A 20,663-nucleotide genomic window follows, 5' to 3' on the forward strand; every position below is an offset into this window, starting at 1 on the left:
CGGCAGCGGGCGCGGCCAGGCTGAGTGCACCCCTGGCCCCATGCCGGCTCATGAGACTATTTTTCCTTCTTTTCTTTTCCTCTCCCCTGTCTCTGTGAGGACGAGCCCAGCCCTGGTGGGGAGCAGAAGAGAGGGCGGTGAGGCCTGCCCGCGGGCGGGGGCACCTGCAGCAGCCAGAGCCAGCCCGGGGCCCGCCGAGGAGCAGCGCCCGGAGCTCCGGGCGGAGAAGGAGCGCAGAGGGAAGGCGGGGAGGGCACGGAGCAGCGTTCATGCACACCCAGCATCCCAGGGAACGCCGGCACAGCCTGGCCGTGCACACCGCGGTGCTGCCGGACAGCGGGGCTGTGGTACAGCTGTGTGCAGCTGTGCACAGAGTCGCTTTCACTCAAAGGTACGAAAGGAAACAAAAGCGCGTGAAAGGAAGGAAGCGCCGTCAGCACTCAGCAGCCAGGAGACCGCTGGGGACAGGGACCTGCCACTTCCGCGATGCTGCGCAGGAGGTCTGTGGTAGGGATTGCCAGAGCTCTTACTGCCTGCTTCCAATTTAGGAGATATACCACCCTCCTCTTACTCATTCCCTTTTCCACAGTCAAAGAGCATGAAGCACCAAATGCCTTCTACCGAGCAAAAGACAAACAAAGAAATGCAACCATCCAAAACCCAAGCCAAAGTGCATCTGGCTTGTGATGAATACTGGACCATGTCAGCTGGGAGTGAGAATTTTTCAGAAGGCCGGACTCCAGTCCAAAATGGACTCTGTCATTTGGAGTCTGAATATGAAAACAGCTTGCAAAACATTTTTTCAGGCTTCTGACAAAAGAGTTGGTCCTTCTTTTGCTCTGGTATCTAGGCTACATTGTGCAGGCTCATGCATATCACTGGTTTTATTCACATGAGTAATTCCATTTGAATTTGGAGCGACAACGTGTATGTGTAAAGTTACTCATATGCTTTCTGTCTCCTTTATATATTGAAATGATGTGGGTCTGATTTTTTTTTCCATTTGATGGTGCAGCCCAGTAACTGTTGGCATCAAGGTTATTATGAACGATCAGTTATTATTGCTGTTTGTCAGCTGACACCTTTGTTTTCCTTGCCAGATTAATGCAATTAAAATCCTCTCTATGCAATCTATTCCAGCTATGCAATTATATCATGTTTTTATGCAACCATCTTTCACCTGATGGTGTAAATTCATCTTCCCTATAAAAGATCTTTTTGTACTCAGCTTTTCCTCCAGTCATGACTGACAGTCATTCCAGTTGTGCCATCTGAGTCTTTCTCACACAAGTCTCTCATGACTTCTCCCATACAATATAATCTAAATTCATACTGATTCTAACAGGGTATCTGGACGTTTTAATATTTGCCAGCTGGAACTTTGTATTATTCTCATTGCCAAATGTCCTCTCTTTCCTCCTTCATATTTCTTCAAGCTACAGCTTCTGCTATTCTCATAACCTTGTATATCTTCTCTATCTCATTGCTGTATGTTTGTCTAAGGGCAAAATGTCACGGGGACAAGAAAAACACAATGTCTATCTTCCATGAAGTGTGGCATTAAGTTTTAAGTGTGACTGAGTGTTTTATTAGATGCTTCTTTTCCTCAGTCAGGGAATATAAAGAACAAACAAGTAAAATTCAGTGCAGACTTTTTGTTTTTAATGGAAGATAATAGCTTTTCACTGATATACTCTCAGCTGTATAATCTAGTACCATAATTCGTGCCTGAGGAGAGTAGACAGGCTGAGCAGCCACTGACTCCTTTGTCAACCAGTCTTTCTTCCTAACCTAGATGATTTTGTATATTAGTGTGAGTAGAGTCTCCCTTAGGAAATAAAGTATTTTGAAGTTACTTCAGCTGCAGGTCACAAGCTGTCAAGAAGATGCATTCAGTCACACCTAAGGACAGATTTATTACATTCAATCTCCAGGGCAGCTGCCTACTGTAGCTTGAAAGAATCCAGCTAGTTAGTTTTTGTGAAATCCCCGAATGATGCCTTCTAGGAACACTGAAAACTGCTATTTCTGGGCAAAGGGGTGATGACCTGTGCATTGAAATGACCTGCTCCAGTGGTGACAGTACAAATTACTTCCAAGGAAAGGGTAAAAGGCCAAATACATCTTAAGACTGCCCTGCGAACATGGTGGGAATTTCTCATTTCTTTTATCATAAAGTCTGAGAACCAGGAGCTCTATTTCCTCCCTCTGTCATATCTAGAAGATGAAAAATCACCTGTTTGTCTCCAGTAATTTCTGAAGAGCCTCCTGCTGCAGCGACACTTCACAGCCAGGGTGTCCATTCCATTTTATGTGGTAAGACCACAACAGAGACTGAGTTGTGCCTATGGCTGGAGTCACCAACAGGACCCTAAATAAGATTTGAAAAGCAGATTAGGTTCCTGAAGTAAATAGCCTACTAAGGACCATAAATAAATAAAACCCATACACACATTGATTACGAGCCTACACTTTTGATCAGGCTGGTGCCCTGGATTTATATATCCATAACGTGCTATACTTGTGCCACCCATGGATGTGTATTTAGAGAAGTTCGTTCTCAGAAACTTCATTCAAAATTGAGATACAGTCAAATGATTAATTGCAAATGTAAATTGTAATTAAAAGATTACCTGGGAAGATCTACTAATCAAAACTATATTAATTTTTAGTTTATTAAAAAGCCCCATTCTTTAAAAAAACCCTATCAAAAAACTAACAAACAAAAACTAAACAAAAACTCCCCAGCAAATGAAGTTTTAATTTACTAAGGAAACTAAGGTGGTAAAAATGCATTAATTTTCATCTGCACCATGAAACATATTTAAATACAGTGGGAAAGGTAATTTCCTGATTCATATGCTAGAAGTGTGTATAAAAATGTAACAATCCCAGAAATATTTTAAATACTGAATTTCTTTTTTCCAGGTACTTCCTCCTCTACCATTTTTGGGAAATAGATGAAATGTTTACTGTATTATTCTAAACCAAGTTTTTATTTTTGTATTTGTTTACTTAAAAATAAGAAATATACCTAGCATACAGAAAATACTACTGCATATATTTATATTTATTTAATAAGTTAATTTATTACTACTTAAGAGATCACTTTGTAATAGAGATGAAATAGTGCTACAAAGCACTAATGGCTAAAGGATTTTCATTTCTGGGTGAAAGCTTCCAGAAAAAACAAAAGACAATATATTAATAATGTCAATTTGCAAAATTTAATTTTGGAATGATACGCAAACATAAATTTATTATGAACTTCTAAAATTAGAGCTTTAATATTAATGTGATCTGAATTAAAGAAAAGCAGTATCTTGCCTGCAGAACTCCAGAAGCAGGCAGTGAGCTTTTCTCTGGGAGAGATCGATGATGTTTTTGTCTGTTGTGCAGTGAAGGTGCCAATGCCCTCGGTGCTGTGGCACTGCTCACTCCAGAAGGAGCAGTTCCACACCGAGCCTTTCAGCGTATAGAAACTGTGATTATATGTGGCTGTTTCAGAAGAGTTACCCTCTTTAAAATACTTGTTCATGTCTAAAAGCATTTTGAAGCACTGAGATATCACAGTGATAATGTTTATGAATACTGCCCTAAACTTGTTAAAATTCGCCTAAGAGTTACTCAAAAGCCTCTCAGTTTTTTTGCCAGTTTTTAGTATGTCTGCTGTAAGCTTTATACAGACAACAGGGTTGTTATTATTTTACCTGAAAGTACTTGTCATTCTTGTGAACTCTGAAATCAGGATGGAGCTGTGTCTTCTGCTTTGATTTGCCATTTTACAAGTCCTCTTTCTGTCCTTCAGCTTCTCCCTGTAAGAAGCAATACCTCTTTCTGTTCTCTTTCTTTTGTCTTGACTCCTGCACTTGTAAGCTCAGTCATGTGGTAACTGCATGTTTTACAACACGTGGCAACGCCAGGCCCTTATTTCAGTTCAGAATTTTAATAATACAGAACTGTCACAGACACCCTATGGTCCTAGAGCCATTCACACTTTCAGGTTGAAACTCTGAAGCTGAGCTTCTCTGAAAATTACTTCCTATATTTTGAAAAAAAAAAACCAAACCAAACCAAAAAAACCCCACCACAGAAACAGTTCAGGTTATCTTGAGTTTAGGAAAAAATAAAATAGCAAACCAGAGGATACTAAATTTATCACACATAGTGAAGCACTGCAAATAAACATGATATACTGAAAAAAAAGCCTTTTTCTCTATTCTAAACAAGTTGGGTTTGTTTCTAAAACTTGGTAAGGGCCTTGCAAGTCTCCAAAGTTTCCCCATTCATGCAGGCAGTCCCATTAAAACAAGACTTACAATAAAACCACTGCTAGAGCCAAGGTTTCTAGGATAAGTGCAAATGGGAAGATCTGTTATTATTTTTGAAGAGCAGTAACACATCAAGTTGTCTAGTGAGAAAATGCAGTGTTCTGCCTTGAAAGGTTCAAGGCTTGAGTTCAGAAAACTGGGTCATTAACAAAAAAGCCCCAAAACAGAACAAGATCTCCTTCTGCCCCCTCCCCCTCGCCCCCCCCCCATATGAGTGGTTCCATATCTCATTGTATTCCAAAAGGCTTGATCATTTTAAAAAGGAAGCTTTTCTGAGCATATTGAAAACAGATGGAAATGAATCAAGGGGCCAGAGGTAGAAAAAAGCTTTAATGAAGATCTATTTAAGCAATACTTTAAATAAATAAATCATTTGTCTGAGAAGCCACATCTATCAGAAATATAAATAATTATATAATGAACATATAAACTACATTTCCTGAAGTAATTCCTGTCTTGCTGCATTTCCTGAATTATTTGTATTATGAAACAGTAGTGAGGCACCATTAATTGATACACGCTCAGTGCTATAGTTACTGCACTAATTGCAGCTCTCCAGGCCCTCGACTCAGCTCCTCCAGCCCTTTAACAATTGGGATTGATTGCACAGGAGCTATTTTTAGAATGGAATGGCAGAAGACTTTGGAGAGCAGCAGACATTTTTGTGTGTGCTACAGCTGTTTCAGGAAAAAAACCAAAAAGTTGGATAAAAATGTTTAGAGTTGTCTTTTTGGATTTTTTTTTTTTCCTGAAGTCAGAGCTTCCTATTGGATAACTGATATTGTATCAAGTTGAAACTGAGGTCAGTGGTGCATGACACAGGACATGGCTCTGTGACTTGTTCTCAGAAGAGGAGCAGCTTTTCTTTGGAAGTGGGACTGCTGAGGTTGACAGTAGATGAACTCTGGTGGGCTGGGTTCTATAGACAGGCAATCCGGGAGTCAAGTTTGCCGTTTAAAATACCAACGATGAAAGGCAAGATTCATGATTAACCTGGTGGGGTTTTTTCCCCAAGCCTGAAGTGGAGCAGTTAAGTGATTGTTAGGGATTGTAGGTCTGCTTCCAAGAATGCTTTAGCTGAGAGTAAATGGCCGAGATTCACAAGGGTCAGCCGATGCTCAAAAGGTGTCACTGGGAGGAGACACCCATTCAGTCCATCCCAGCTTGGCCTTTTGTTATCCCATCCTGCTCGCCTGCTTTGCAAGAGTTCAGCTGGGGTAGATAAACAACTGGACAGGACTTTGTTGCTAATCTGTTATATGAAATCAGGGCTGTCATCTTCTCTGAACATTTGTACAATAGGAGGCAAGGCTTGGAGGAAGAATAACAAGCAGAAATATGTAGGAAGAAAGATAACCAGCTTTATAACTGAGAAAAAAACCCCAAACCGCAAGGGGACAAGGCTGTTTTACCTCTGTAAAGTATTAGTAACTAACCTATCACCCTTTTCAGAGTAAATTATATCAATAGCAGTAATACCTTGGCACTGTTACACAGCACTGCATCAGCAAATTTGAAGTGTTGTACTAAGGAAGTGACTGTCCCCATTTAGCTGTAGAAGTGAATGATTTGGCTGTGGTTGCACAGCAGTTTAGCAGAGTTAGGGAGATAATCCCTGTTTCATGCCTTCAGCTTCTTTTTCCTTTTCCAAAGGATGCCAGAAAGCATTATGGACCTACACACCTATAATATGTCATTACTTCATATCTGTTAATTCCCCTGGACATGAGAAATGCACACCTTGGTAAATGCCACCCATCTTTGTATTCCTTCAGAGAAAACATACAAAGAATATACTTCAGTTTCTACAGTAATAGCTTACAATATTGGTTTGCATAAAAAAAACTCCAACAAAATTGAAGTAGTTAATCTTGCCTGAATATGCTGCAAGAGATTCTCTAGCATCTTTTGGTCACTGAATATATTCCAGTCTTTAAAAGGGTAAATTTTAAGAGATTAATTGGATGGTAAATTAAGTTAGATACAATCATTTCATATTAATATGAAATATAACTAGCTTTTGTATCTAGCTTGTTTTACTGTAATCTTTGTTCTTCCTCAAATTACGTGAAACTTGCCCTGGACTTACACATTACCATCAGATAAATGACCATTTGAGCAGGTAGTGTGTGGTATAAAGACCATCCTTCTTTCCAGAAGATTTGATGTTGGCACTTTGCTGGCAGGTCCTTCCTTCAGCAGTGGCCAAAACCAGCCACAGTGTGGCTGTGAACTGGAGTGGCTGAATTTTGGACACACACCTTGCCTCTGCACCTGGGACAGCAGCAGCAAATTGGAGCAGTGATGGCTCTGCCAGTGCTCATCTGCTACAGTCGTGAGGGAGGAGGTGGCACCAATGAATTTGCTGCATGATCATTCTGTTGAGCTGTGACTGTCTCTGATTTTATCCACTGGGAAGTTAAACACACACCTGCTTAAACCAGAGGAGTTAAGGGTGTAGAACAGTGTACCTGTGGAAAACAGGCATTACTTTGCAGTGCTGAAGAGTTAACTAAGTGGCCATACTGACAGACTCTTCCCTATTGATTTCCATTCTGGGTTCTCAATGCAGCTGGAATCTGGCTTTCACTGAAAAGGTCTTGGAACTGGGAGACTTTGTCACCTCCTTTAGTGACAAGTCACCTCAGACACATTACCAACACAAATTCCAAAATTTGGCCTAATCTTGGGGGCTTTTTGGGTGTGCTTTGTAAAATAATCTGTGTTAAAATAAGCCACTGTTTTGAAAAGGATTAATAGAAGAATGTTTTTCTGGTGCTTGTGTCTTCACAGAACACAGTGACATCTTGTGGCATGGGAAGGGCTGGTGTCATTTTTTTCCAGATGCATCCTAATTTCAGCCAGTTTACAGATAAAAGTCTAAACAAATTCTGGACAACTGCTAATGCATTACTTCCATCTGTAATATTCACTCTTTCAAAAGTTTTTTTTAAGTACAAGTTTGTCTAAAGTACTCCTTTAGTAGTGAAAAAAGACCAAGCCTTGGTATTGCAAATGTAGGGTGTTGGAGCTTCATTTCAGTTCACTGATATTCCTTGGAAAACTTTCATCTCCAGGAATGTTCCTGTCCCAACCTCACTGATACAAGAATCTGAGTCAGAATTTCAGGTGCTTTACTCAAGTTAGTGTATTATCACAGATGGACAAAGTTGTCATGTTGATTTTGATGGGATTGAAAAGAAAACACAGTAACATTTTATCACAAGGTGGACACTTTTCCTTTTTCCCTATTTTTTTTTTAAACTTATTTTTTGTCTTTTTGCAGACCAAACAGGGTTTAGGCCCTGTCCCTGATATTTTGGGACCCTCCTCTGACATGGCTGCCCTTTGCGAGTTAATCCTTGGATAAGATCCTGGTTATCAGCATGAAAGGCAGCGCTGCCCCCTGTGCGTGGGAAGGTGCCCGAGTGCAGCAGGCGCGTCCCTGTGACCGCTACAAGCACGCCTGTGCTGTTTGCAGAGGCTTTGTTTATCTCTACGGAGGGCGCAGCAGCACCACGCTGAGGGACTTCTGGAGATACTACACAGGTGAGCTGGCCCCTTCTCTTGTATGGCAGGATTCTACATCCAGCCATCGTGAAATTGAGGATACATTGTACTTAACGTTATCCTCATTTAGAGTCTTTCTGTCACAGGGATGGATAAACTGCTTTTTTTCATTGGGCAGATGGGGGTGTTTGTTCCTCTTGTAGGTGTCCCACAACGTTTTGAGTTCAGTTCAGCTCCTTTTGGGTTTTTATCTTTTCTCAACCATAAATACTGAGTCATTTAAAATATCCTGGTTCTAGCAAGGGATATCAAAGAGCTTTCCTGACTTTATAACACAGAAATAGTTCATGCATGTAAAGGTGCACAAAGGAACACGTGAATACAATACCTTGTAGGTTTGTATTATCAATGCACTATCAAATATAAGCCTTTGTATTTTTTGACTTGATGTATGGTTTTCCCTGTTCAGTTGTTGTTACTGGAATAAACCAGAACTGTGCTGCACTTCATGCTCATGGAATTGTCGAGTTTTGATGAAGGTAACAATTAAAATACAAGCAGTAACAAGTATTACATTTAAATGTAACTATTACTCTTGTATTTAAATTTGCTAAATAGAAAAATGCATGTATTTAATTTCTGGGAGAGTATCTTCTGAACTAACAGAGAGGAAAGATGACAAAACACTTAATTTTGAGCAGCACAGCCACAGTCAAAGCCCACCTTTTCACCTTTTCCTAGCTGTTTATGTGTTGAATGCACCACTATCTTAACTTCAGCTTTGATTTACAGTGAAAAATGAATGGGAAATGTTGGATTGCTCAAGAGATGGTCCAGAAGAACTGGAAGAACATTCAATGGTGGCTTATAAGGTAGTAGACCAAGATTTATATTGTCCATATCCTGACATTTTATTTCCTACTATACAGTGCAATAAAATGCCATAGATTATTATGCACAGAAATACTATGCCCAGAAGGTATTTTTGTGTTGGTGCAGTTCTGGATGTAGCTGTACCAATGTTTGGGAATCTTTCCGAACAGAGTGACAGTAATTCAGCTCTGCAGCAGCCCCCTGGTTTCCTCAGCCAGTGCTCAGTAAGTAGCAGTAATACCAGATAAAGACCCTGGCAGCACATTCTCTGACTTATCTGTGCAGTTGTAACAGTTGCTCTGAATTCATTTGCATGATCAGCCACGGCATAAAAACATTCACTCACTAAAGAACTCGTGTAGAAGAGGGACGGGGGAGTGAAGGAAAGTAAGAATTACAGCCCTGCCTGCAAGGGGAAGATAGAATTTAGGATATCAGCAGCTACAACACAATGAAATATTTCTACAAACATGCATAATCCAATATTACCTGAGCAATGCATCAAGAGAGCTCCAGATTCCCAGCCCTGAAGCTGCCCCAGGCTGACGAGGAACGAGTGATTCTGAAATGCCGTCCCCGTTAAACGGCAGAATGTTCATCAGGGCTTCCCACTGGGAGAGAATAAAGAGAGAATAATTAAAAGTTGGTGGCTTTTTGGGATTAATTGTTAAAAAGATCATCACGTTGTTAACTATATTTTGCTGATAGCAACCTTTGCATTTAAGAATTGTTTTAAAAATTATTTTCATGCTATGTGCCTTCCTGTAAGCAACAAATATTTTTGCATTTTGCAGGGCAGACTGTATATTTTTGGTGGGATGGTGGATTCTGCTTTCACACAAGCAAGAACTCCTCTCTGGATATATGACATTGGTAGGATACACAATAGCCAGTTTTTTCCATGGGAAATTCCAAGTCCATAGGCAGTAATAAATAGTAAGAACCAAATTGGTTTCTGCTGCTTGTAACAGAGCCTTCCCTAAGCTAAGTAATGTGTGTAAAACTGTGTGCGTATTTTCCCCCAAAAATTAGGTTGTTAAGATATCAGAGAGTCAGTTCTTACTTCAATTAGAGAGTATTTTATGGGAAAATTTTATGTATTTTAAGGTCTCAGAATTGCCATTCCTCCCTCTCTCCTTCTTAAATTTACTATTTGATCATAAGACCTGATAATTCATGTATTATTTAATTTTTATTTTTATGCTATATACATTTTAAAAACCAAGCTCTTATCGAAGAAAGTAGATTAGTAATGTATATCTCATTTTGTACTTCTGCTGAAGAAACACAAGCTGGAGCAGGAGAAATCAAATATAATTAAATAAGGTGGGAAATTAACATCAACATTTTATAACACAGATTTTTTTTCTCCTAAGAACAAATATTTGGGATCTCATAAGTGTATGTTCTAATAAAAACAGTGCAGCATTTGGATTTAATAGCAGTGTCATACACCATGGATTTTCCCTTTGGAAATCCTGTGTACAGTAATGGCTGTTATTTTGATGTCAGATCGGAAGGGGAGAGAGAGGCTCAGTTCTTCTTGTGCCAGTAAATCTGGTGTCCAGATCAAGATTTATGTTTCCTGGCTTCTTTTGCTACTTCACTATGTAACCTTAAGTCAATGGGGTTTTTTCAATCCTTCCTTTGTGTTTTCCACCAGTTGTCTGAGATAACCTGCTGGAAGAAAGAAAAGCCTCAGAACATATTCTAGGAGAAAGCATCTTATTACTCACAGTACTTATCAGTGGAAATTAGAAATGAGTTATTCAACATTAGTTGTGTGTCTAGCAGTTTCATAGTTATTATTTAAAATCTTTTGGCAAGAACAGCTTTAAGTAATGCAAGCTTGCACTGATTTCTCATTGTACCTCTGGTGCTGGGTATCTGATATTTCCTCTCCTTCACGGTGATCCCAGATCTGTGATTTCTGGCTGTTATTTGAGGGCTGTTTAAAGGACCTGTGAGAAAGAATAAGAAAGAATAAGTCTGCCATAATAAGGTGTATGTGGTAAGTAGAAAGAACCATACATCCATCAGGAAATCTGGGAGTCCTACATGTTCATAAAGTGATGAAAATCATAGGTTATTTCTGCATTGTGAAATTTAGCTTGAGGAAACAGGAAAACAGTGTGGTACCTGTGTGATTCTGTATCAGATAAGGATAGAGGAAAACTGTTCAAAGTGTGTGTCCTGCTTGGTGCTGCTGTCTTAGTGGGATTTCTTCAACCTTGTCAGTAGAAAACACCAGGACGAGACTTACTTGAAAATGAGCTGTGTAATTTGAACAATTACTGTGGGAGGAGTGTCCTCTTGTGGTGTGGGATCTAAACTGCACTTTATTAACTCAATCCCCCAGATTCCGCAAGATGGACAGAGAGCTGCAACGAACCAGCAGAGACGGAGGTAAGGAGCCAGGAAGTGGGGAATGTGTGAATCAAATGCCTGTTGCTTTGTTGATTAAACAGATTGCTTTGAAATATGTTCCCCCAAACAGTTCCAATCTCATCTCTTCAGAGACATGTGGCTATACTTTATTTCTTTGCACTTTCAATAACTTACGGCTTTTTCCTTCTTCAAAACAGTGTTTAAAAATACTGCTCTTAAATTTTAAGTCCTATATAAGAAGTTAAGTCTTCTCCTCTGCTGCTGCTTCTGTTTTTCTGAAATCCTTATCAAGAAAACTAATTTTAAATGGAGTATTGCAACCATACGTGAAGCCTGTGCTTTTAAAAGTAGGGTTGTGAAAACAGATTGGCAGCCACGCTAATACGTTTTGGAACGTGAAGTGCTGCAGCATTTTTTATTTCTTCAGTCTGAACACGTGGACTTACTGAGTTACTGCCACTTCTAATTGAAACCTGAGTGGAAGCATTTATGGCTTGGGCTTTTGAGATTGGTTTTGTATCACTACACATAAAGAATCACTAATTTTTTGCTACTGAAACTTCATCTTCACAATGCTTATATACCTTGAAATTACACCCAAAAAATTATTAAGACGTGACAGAGTTATCACTCTGGTTATGTGTGCTTGATGGAGGAGTCAAGAGAAAGTTTGGGACTGCAGGGTTCATTTGTGGGGGGAAAAAAAAAAAAAGTGTATTTCCAAGACAGACATTGCTGCTGATATGACTTAGTAGGTTTTTGTCTTATTGAACTGTTCTAGAGCTCTGCACCAGCTAACAGAAAAGGTCACAGTGCAGTTGTGTACCATTCCAGCATGTACATCTATGGGGGATACTTTGGCATCAAGGGCATTTCTCAGGAGTTTTGGGCATTCCATTTTGGTAAGTTAAAAAAGCAGGATAAGGTTTTGATCCAGTGTAAAACAACAGCTGCAGCAGGAGAGCATGGCTTGCTCTGCTAAGAAAATTCTTATCAGTAGAAATGCTCTAAGTTAGTTTTGGCTTCTCTTTGACAACATTTAGTGGTAAGTTCTGTCAATTCAATTAATTGCTGGCTGAAATTAATTAGACTATTACACTGGAAGAAGTTTTGCAGTATTTACCAGTTTTACAGGTGAAAATCAGGGAGAATGTTTGTTTACTATTCACTAAAATTCTTCAGGGATTACCAAAAACCTTCAGATGCAGCAGAGACCCTGATTTCAGCCTATTAATGCCATCTTTTGATCTCAAATCTCCAACTGACCACGGGGAGCCAAACCTGACAGGAGATAGTTTATTAACATATTCATTACCAGTCTGGTCATTGCAAACCAGATGATTCCCAGAGATTTCCTAAATGCATAACTTGTTATCTGATGGCCATTCTGTCACTATTTTGAAACAAATGATGGGTTTATCTCATCCTTCCTTCCCTCACAGGGAGAATAAGCAGAGACATTAATGAATTAATGTTTTTGTTGACCGATTTTTCCCCTCTAACAGCCAGGAAAGTATCTTTCTGTGTCAGAGTTAATGAACTGACAAAGTCGTAGGAAAAACTACTCTGTAAATAAAATTTCCATGGCATCTGTCACAAGGCATCTGACATTTTCATTAAAAGTTTATTTCAAAACCGATTTTTTAAAATGCACATTTTCAGTGTCAGATTTTAAGCTGTTAACTCATATTATAATAAGCTTAGAGCAGAAACCCTTACTCTCCAACTGAATAGTTACCTCCTCCATGAAAGAAATCCTTTTTCAAATGGTCAGGTAAATTTGATCCATCTATAAATCAGTATTTGTGTTTCAGATACAAGGAAGTGGATGTGTGTCTCCAGCCCCAGTCACAGCAGCAGCCCCGGAGCTCGGCACGGCCACTCGGCTGTGGTTTATCACACAGCCATGTACCTCTTCGGGGGGCTGATGGGGCTCACTGAACAGAGGGACTTGTGGAGGTGGGACTTTGGAAGCAGCAGCTGGTCCAGCATCAGAACAAGGTAAACTATTCTATTGGTTACACTTAAAGAGCAGAGAAAGAGAGTTAATCTTACTATTTGATACTGCGTGCAGGCAGAGAGGGGGACGATGCCCTCTTGGTAATTGTAGGGATTGTTCAGATCAGGATACAGTGCTGCTGCCATCCCTGGGGCTCCAGTTGGCTTTGCTCGGGAGAGCTGTTGGCAAGGTGTTGATGCAGCTGTCAGCAGTGTAATTTTGATGTCCCAATGCAGCTGTTCAACAGTCATCTTTCTGAGTCAAAAGGAAAACAGAAGCAAAAATCAGTGCTAAGTTTCTTGTTGGTCTCCCCTTAACTGCTGGTTTCTCTTACCTTCAGCCAAGGACCTCCTCCGGTGGTAGGTCATGCTTCGATAGTCTGCAAAGACTCTATGCTGGTTTTTGGTGGAGGGATTTCAAATTCCAGCCCTAATGATGACCTCTGGAAGTATCATTTCAACACACAGACATGGAAGAAGCTTAGTAGTACTACAAAGGGAAACTTTTCTCCTAAAATGTATCACTGCATCTTAGGAATTGGTGCAGATTTCCAAACTACCTCAGGTTTCACTGATACATTCCCCAGCCCCTGGACGAGGGAGCAGAAGGACCATCCCCAGACGGTGCCCATCCTGAGGCACTCTGGCTTTTGCAGCAACTTCCGCCCACAGCCCACGGAGCGGAGCAACGCCATCGAAATGAAAACCTTCAGCCTGCCCCTGGAGCCAGCAGAACTCCCTGCCTTCCAGTCCACTTCAGAGGCAGGACTAGGCCCAAACAGAGACAGGAGCTCTTTGTCCAAGGACAAATCTCTCCATCTCTCGCTCTGTTCGGGAGAGGCTTTTGCTGCTGCTGAGGCTGTGGGTGAAGAGGAGGGAACTGACTGCAGGTGCACGGCTGCGGGGGGTGAGATCAGCAGTACCAACACACTGCTGCTCATCGGGGGCAAACCTTTGTCCAGCTTCTCTGAGATCTCCTTCAGGCAAATGGAGTTCGATTGCTTGTGATTGCTTTGCTTGCAAAGTGAAAGAATAAATTTCCACCACCGTGGCAGTAGGTGGAAAACCAACTGCTTGCAACTGTCTTCAGCTTCCTATCAGCACGCTGGGGAAAAAAATAATTAAACCTTCTCATACTTGCTGTGAACAGATTTTTTACAATGTTAACAAAACCCGACATATATTTAAGTCACAACTTGCATGTAAGTTGTGATTTCTGAGAGGAGCTTGTTGGAATGCTGCTCTTTTTGTTACTTTTCTCCTGGTCACTTCATATCCTTTCAAATTGCAGCGGCCAATGCTGCCTTGAAAATCAGAACTGCAGTAACCCCTATGGGCTCCACAAGATGCCATTTCAGGGGCAAAGCTTGCTCGTTTTGCACTGGCATAAGAGAGAAATACAGTCACATTTGAGGGATTCAATTAATCTTAATAGGAACATTCTGTAAGATTTTTAAGATTTTATTTTCTTGAGTGTTCTTTGCACAACATATTTGCAACATGAGATGGGCTACAACAAAGGAACTCAACAGACAAATCAGCAACTGAATTCTAGAAGATGTTCAAGGATTGTATATAACCTTGAGGAATTGAAACGATGAGTGCCCCCTGAAAATCATCAGCAAGGACCAGAGGAAGGGCACTATACCTGTAAGAAAAAAGGATTTGCCAAATGAGTGTTGGCTTTTACAATGCACAGAATCAAAAGGGTTTGATTTCCCATGGCAGGGTGGGGAGAGAACAGAAAGAGGAGGGCTTGAGAGAGTGACACAAAGCGTGGGCTGTTTTGACTGGTAACTCATGTTTTAGGCACAAAGGGATTTCTGCCTTCCCAACTCCATCTCTGTTTTGCCAGCCTAGGTAGTACTGATTACACATTTCCCCTCTATACTAATAAATTCTGAGTTCATGTATGGTTTTTCTTTGCTGTAAAGAAAAAGTGCTTGTTTTGCAAGGTAATATTGTCCAGTATTCAAAGCATTTCTTTCCATAGAAGTTATTAAATACTAGCCTTCTGCTAGAACTGCAGCTGTCTGTAAGAGCTGCTGGTGTCTGAAATTACTGGGAAGTGTAAGTTAATACTTCCAAATATTTGAAAAGATCACTTTTCAAAAGTTTCGTAAGAATAATGACTTTCAAGTCATTTACAGATTTCAAGAATATTTACAGATACTTTCATCATCTCTTCACAAGTAGCTGTTACATGAATTCAATAGGAAAATTATAGATGGATTTGCAAAAAGCTACTTAAGAGTTGTTTGGACCATCCATGACCCTTATCTGGAAACAGAGAGGACTGTACACTGCCATCTGAATAAAGCCTGCTCCATTTCCTATCACTGTGTGTTCATTTTCACCTTTATGAGTCTAAAATATGTGTTTGTATTTTCAAACTGAGCAAAGACCTTACCTTTCTGACCAAGGAACACGATCCTGCAAGCCCCAGTCATTTCCTTGCACTTCGGCCGGCTTCGAGGGCTGCCCAGGCTTTGAATTTCTCCTCCAAGAACAAGAATTTCCCAGTTGGAGGAGGTTTGTTTGGAAGGGACGTCAATACAGTGACTGAGCTGAGCATGTACTCAGCACTGCAATCTTAAATCAGCAGCTTGTTTTCCTTTTGCTGACTGACATGTCTGTTTTGGCATTATCCTGAGAGCTGCCGTAACACACAGCCTTTTATCTGGGATTGACAAGGGAAGGAAATTTAACTGGAAAGGGCAACAATAAACCAGTGATTTTTCCAAGTCACGCAAAGGCCTCCTGCCAGGTAGCAGTTTCCTGGGGATGTGCAAGAGCCCCAGGAAAATGCCATCCAGCCTCTGCCATTCCTTTCTTCCTGCCCCCTCAAACTCTCTTCCCTTTGGCAGCCCCACGAAGGGTTTAACATTTACTCCGAGCCAACGCAGGCGGGACATGAGCCAGCCCAAAGGCAATGGCTTGGAATGGGCAGGAAAAAGCAGCTTGGAGTGCGCCCATCTCCCCCGTTCCCTCCCTGTGTGCCAGGTCAGGTGGGGGCACCAGCAGTGGCAGCACCACACCCACTCCATCACCTAAAAGATCCCAAATCTCTCGAGCCGGCCCTAAGGGCCCCGCTGTTCCCTGCCCCTGTTCAGGACACGAGTGCAGGGGCTCGGGAAAGGCCTGGCACGAGAGATGGGGGCTCAGGGCTGGCTTGTGGGAGGCTGAGCTGCAGCTGGCCCCAGTAATGCTGTGCAAGGGGAGAGAGCCCTGATGCTGAAGTGGGGCTCTGTGCCACAGCAGCTTTGCTGAAGCCACTGGAGGCTCTTTCTCCCCTTCTGGCCATTCCCAGGTCTCTGAAAAACAAGGGTGAGCTCAAGCTGGAAGGGAAGGAGTTTGGGATTTGAAGTGACTGTATCCCACAGGAGTGCCTGGCACCTCAGTCCACTCTGGGCATGCACAACCCATACTTAAGTGCTCCCCAGTGTCAGGACCTAGGGACACAATTCTTGCTCACGCCATTGTGACACTTCCTGGGTCATATCCCCTTTCAAAACTCAGTCAGTGCTATCAGCTACACCCACAGGGTTCTCAGAGCATGTCAAATGGTTTCACTCCTCTTTTCCCACCACAGTCACCTTTTCAGAGAGGGAGAAAAGAGCCTTCATGGATGTGCTTATGGTATTTCTCCATAACTGTAGCAGTTAATGAGAATTCATCCCAGGCCCAAGTGAGTGACTAAAAGCTGCTGCCACCTGAAAGCTCGGTGGTGGCCTGCATGAAATAATGAATGGAATTACTTCAGCTAGTGGCAAGTATTTAGAAACAAAACAAACCGCACCATTTTGGCTGGGACTGAAGGGGCTGCCTCTGAAGTTGGCTGTTTAGAAATGTCTCTGAAAAGCAGGGAATGTTGCACGTATCTGATATGCTCACAGAAATTCAATCCATAGAACAAAAGCAAAAGGATGCAGCATTCTTGGCAATCTCATGTGAGACACAAGATGCGCTGTTGTATCATAAATTGTATGTAAGAGAACAGATTGATCAGCGTTAAACATCTCAATAAACTCATTGTCCGTAATTAAGATTTGGTTTCAGAGCATTAAAATGCATGAACAGCAGAAATGTTTTCTTCTAAAATGCAGATATTCAAAGAGAGTTTTTCAGTTAATAATAGAAAAACCTAAAGATTTCATTCTTTTGAGTTGTAAGTGAATTGGTAAGAACAATTCAGTGATTTAGTGGGATCACAGTTTGAGCTATACAAAAAATTATGCCACAAGAGAAATTATTTCCTATGAGCTTAGTCATTAGGATGGAATAATTTCTCTTCCTTTTGATACTTTCCAAATAGTTTTTGAGAAATGAAGATGATCAAATGGTTTAGTTGCCCTTTGCTGCCTTCTTTAGCATTTCCCCAAAGTCAGGGCTTGGGAGTAGTTTCCTTTAAACAATCATTAGCAATACTGTACTTGAAAACACAGCCCAGTCCCTTGCTGGAGACAAGAGCGAGGGTGCTCGGTTAACTGGACTGCACTGGAACCACACTGGGCAGCTCAGGCTCCCCTTCTGGGCACACCCCTCGGGACTCTGCTGTTCAAAGGCACTGGACACCTGACAGTCCCCCCGGCCAATCTCAGCTCTGTTGGAAAAAAAGCCATTTCATTCTTCAGCATTTACCTGCAAGCTTAGTGCTGTCCCAAGTTCTGCTTTAACTGACAACGGACGAAGTTTGGAGCAGCAGCCCGGTGTCCCAAGCCCCAGCTGACCCACCTCTTACTGCTGTGCCGGTGTAACGCGGCGGGGCTGAAAGATGACTCTGCGAGACTTTTGCACTGACATGGTGTATTTAAGACAAAACTACAGTATAAACATTCCAAGACTGGGTTGAGTGGACTACAGATCTACTTGTTCCCATGTACAGTTTCAATACAGATCTCAGTGCAGTGCCTAAGACAGTACATACATCACCAGTGTTGTCAAACAGAAGCAAGAGGGTGCACTTCGTTTTATAAAAAACCCAACAAATAAATTATACATTGAGAGCTATTGCCAAGCTTTACATATAAAAAGTAAAAATACAGTAGTTAGTGCGGCTTTAAGAAAACAAATCTAGCTAAAAAAATATTCTTATATACTTCAAAAATAAGTTTGTCCAGTTATACAGGTAGGGGAGGGGTGTGTGTGTTTATGGAGCAGAGTGCCCAAGCGAAGCAGTCAAAAGGAGGTGAACTGTGCAGGAGAATCCTGTGGCTCCGGGCTCCGTGGGTGCTGCGCAGGGCAGTGCCTGCTCCTCACAGCCAGCAGGAACACAGAGCCACTGTGACACTGAGCCGGGCCCTGGCTTCAAGGGGCCGTGCTGAGCACCTGCATCTCCCCACAGCACTGCCAGGAGGGCCCTGCACTCGTGTCTGTGGTGCCAACACCCGGAGCAAACACACCCAGATCACACCTGTGTCACTGAAAGGCCATTAGCATGGACTGGTCCTGTTTTTTGGTTGAAAAGTTATGATTGTCCAGCTGCATTTGAAAGCTGTGACATTACAGTGTCTAACAGCTACGTATATATGTATATAGATACTACAACTTCCTAGACTCAGGAACACTATGTGCCCAGATAGAGCTTTAAATGCTAGCTGGCTGTGGAACAGAGCTGCTAACACCTCACCAGTAGATTTGGGTTGTACCAGAATATGTTCACAATGTGAAAAATACATCCAGTGCTGTTTGTGAAGGACACGCTCATCCCAACAGTAAGTCTTTGCTTCATGAAACAAGAAGGAGCAGGGTGCAGACAAAGGCAGAACAGGCAAGGACTGAAAACAGTTTGTATAGACAGACCCACACATAACTGGGCTGTTCATCTGAACTCTTCTAACAGGGCTGCAAATTTTCTTGCCAAAGTTGCATCCAAAAAATTGTCCGAAACATTGCTCTTACACAGCTGTCTTTGACAAAGTATGAGTAAAAATTAAGTTTAAAATCAAATACATTCAAGCTAATTCATTAACCATGACTGATTAACAGGTCAGTAGGTAATTTATGTTATATGACTTACCTAATACTAAACTCTATTACCACTGAACTAAAGAAGAGATTCCCTTAATTCTGGTGTAAGAAAGCCTCAACTCCCACATTTTAGTGCCCATTTCCTAAGCCTGTAATTGCACACAGCACATGCAGACTCTGATGGTCTTAAATGAGTAAGACTGAAATGCATCTCCTCAGGTTAATCAGTTTGAGATAAGGGCTAGGATGCTCTTGTTATTATAAACACCAAGATTTTTATAAAACCTTTTACTCCAATCACAGAATGTGACTGGAGTAAAATCACTTTTACTTTTAGAGCCAATCACTTAGCATTCATTCATTCATTCATTCCTGTCAACTCTTACAGCTTTTAAGTGGTTGGCAGACCTGCCAACATCCTGACATCAGATTCACACAAAAGTTTTATTTATAGATCTCTTTAAATAAATACCGAAAAATAGACTTTAAGAAAACACTTGGACCCTACAGCCAATCAATCAATAGTACAGCAATGGTAAGAAAATCCTTTTTCCTCAGTAACACACAGGCATTAATTAATACTTCATAACACTAACTGTAGGAACAAACTGTAGGAAAATCCCTATTTGTGATTGATAAAATGCAGGTGATGAGTAATGCTGTATTACCTGCTAGTCAGTCATGTTGTAACACAGTATCCCTAGCTGCAAGGCAGAACAGTGATGCCAAACTGCAGCATGTTCAGATCACAAACCTGTGTCACCTTGGTCTTGCCAGGCTCCTTATATAAGCAATGATTTGGGTTAGCTAAGTAAGCTACCTCTTATATACTTCAAAAATAAGATAAATGGAGTCAATATTTGCTCAGAGTATCAGATATTGCTGGGAAGAGTTGTGTTTGTAGCCCCAAATCTATTAGAAATTCCCAGTTCCCAATTTACCAGTTGAAATGTCTGCATTTTTATGTTAAGTTTCTGAAAATCATGGAAAGCCCTACCCCTTTGAAGTTTCTCTGTGTGTGCACCTGTGTAATTACAACATTCCCCTCCAACCACTGCTATCCTGACCATGCTGAAATAACAGCTGGTTATTTGGAACCATTTAGATTTTAGGGGACACACTCACCACACGTTATTTACTTGTTACTTGCTGTGATGGCTCGGGAGGAATCTAAGGATGGTATTCAACATGCAGTGCTGGAAAACTGTAAACTTCTGTTATTCCAGTTTTGGGAGGCATTCAAGATGACAGTTCGCAGAGCTCCTGAACCCAACGGGAAGAGTCAAATATCAAACATGCCTAAGAAAATGCTACTGCATTCTGTCTATTTACAAACCCAACACATGTAGCTGGCGAATGCCAGCTCAGCTGCTGAGCAAACAGATGAATAGCAAGTGCCAAGTTTCCACACACAGTCCTGACTTTGTGCAGGAAGCAGACTGTTGCAGCCATTGCTTCCCTTTTCCTGCAGGAACTTTGCTGGCAACTGCATTATTAATCCAGAATAAGACATTTGATACTCAAATTGGGAATCTTCTACCTTTTAATAAGCAGTAAGGCTCAGACTTACAAGCATAAAAAAAGCCAATACTC

At 41.3% G+C, this 20,663-nt stretch overlaps 1 protein-coding gene across 4 annotated transcripts in view; it reads left to right on the plus strand.

Annotated features, from left to right (window-relative positions):
- Positions 1–6: 6 nt before the first annotated feature.
- The window catches only part of LOC108448138 (actin-fragmin kinase-like), a 21,590-nt gene continuing 933 nt past the window's right edge, over positions 7–20,663 (plus strand). The window contains exons 1-8 of one of the 4 annotated variants that reach the window (XM_017740135.1): positions 7–507; positions 7,618–7,880; positions 8,634–8,713; positions 9,509–9,587; positions 11,074–11,120; positions 11,884–12,004; positions 12,917–13,103; positions 13,442–17,146. In XM_017740135.1, coding sequence (XP_017595624.1) covers positions 7,718–7,880; positions 8,634–8,713; positions 9,509–9,587; positions 11,074–11,120; positions 11,884–12,004; positions 12,917–13,103; positions 13,442–14,108 — 1,344 coding nt within the window. In that variant the 5' untranslated portion in view covers positions 7–507; positions 7,618–7,717 and the 3' untranslated portion in view covers positions 14,109–17,146. Of the gene's footprint in view, positions 508–7,617; positions 7,881–8,310; positions 8,381–8,633; positions 8,714–9,508; positions 9,588–11,073; positions 11,121–11,883; positions 12,005–12,916; positions 13,104–13,441; positions 17,147–20,663 lie in introns of those variants that run through there. The other 3 variants (XM_017740134.1, XM_017740136.1, XM_017740137.1) reach the window with 3 other exon arrangements.

This window comes from Corvus brachyrhynchos, unplaced genomic scaffold, assembly GCF_000691975.1.
Source record: "Corvus brachyrhynchos isolate BGI_N302 unplaced genomic scaffold, ASM69197v1 scaffold126, whole genome shotgun sequence".
NCBI lineage: Eukaryota > Metazoa > Chordata > Aves > Passeriformes > Corvidae > Corvus > Corvus brachyrhynchos.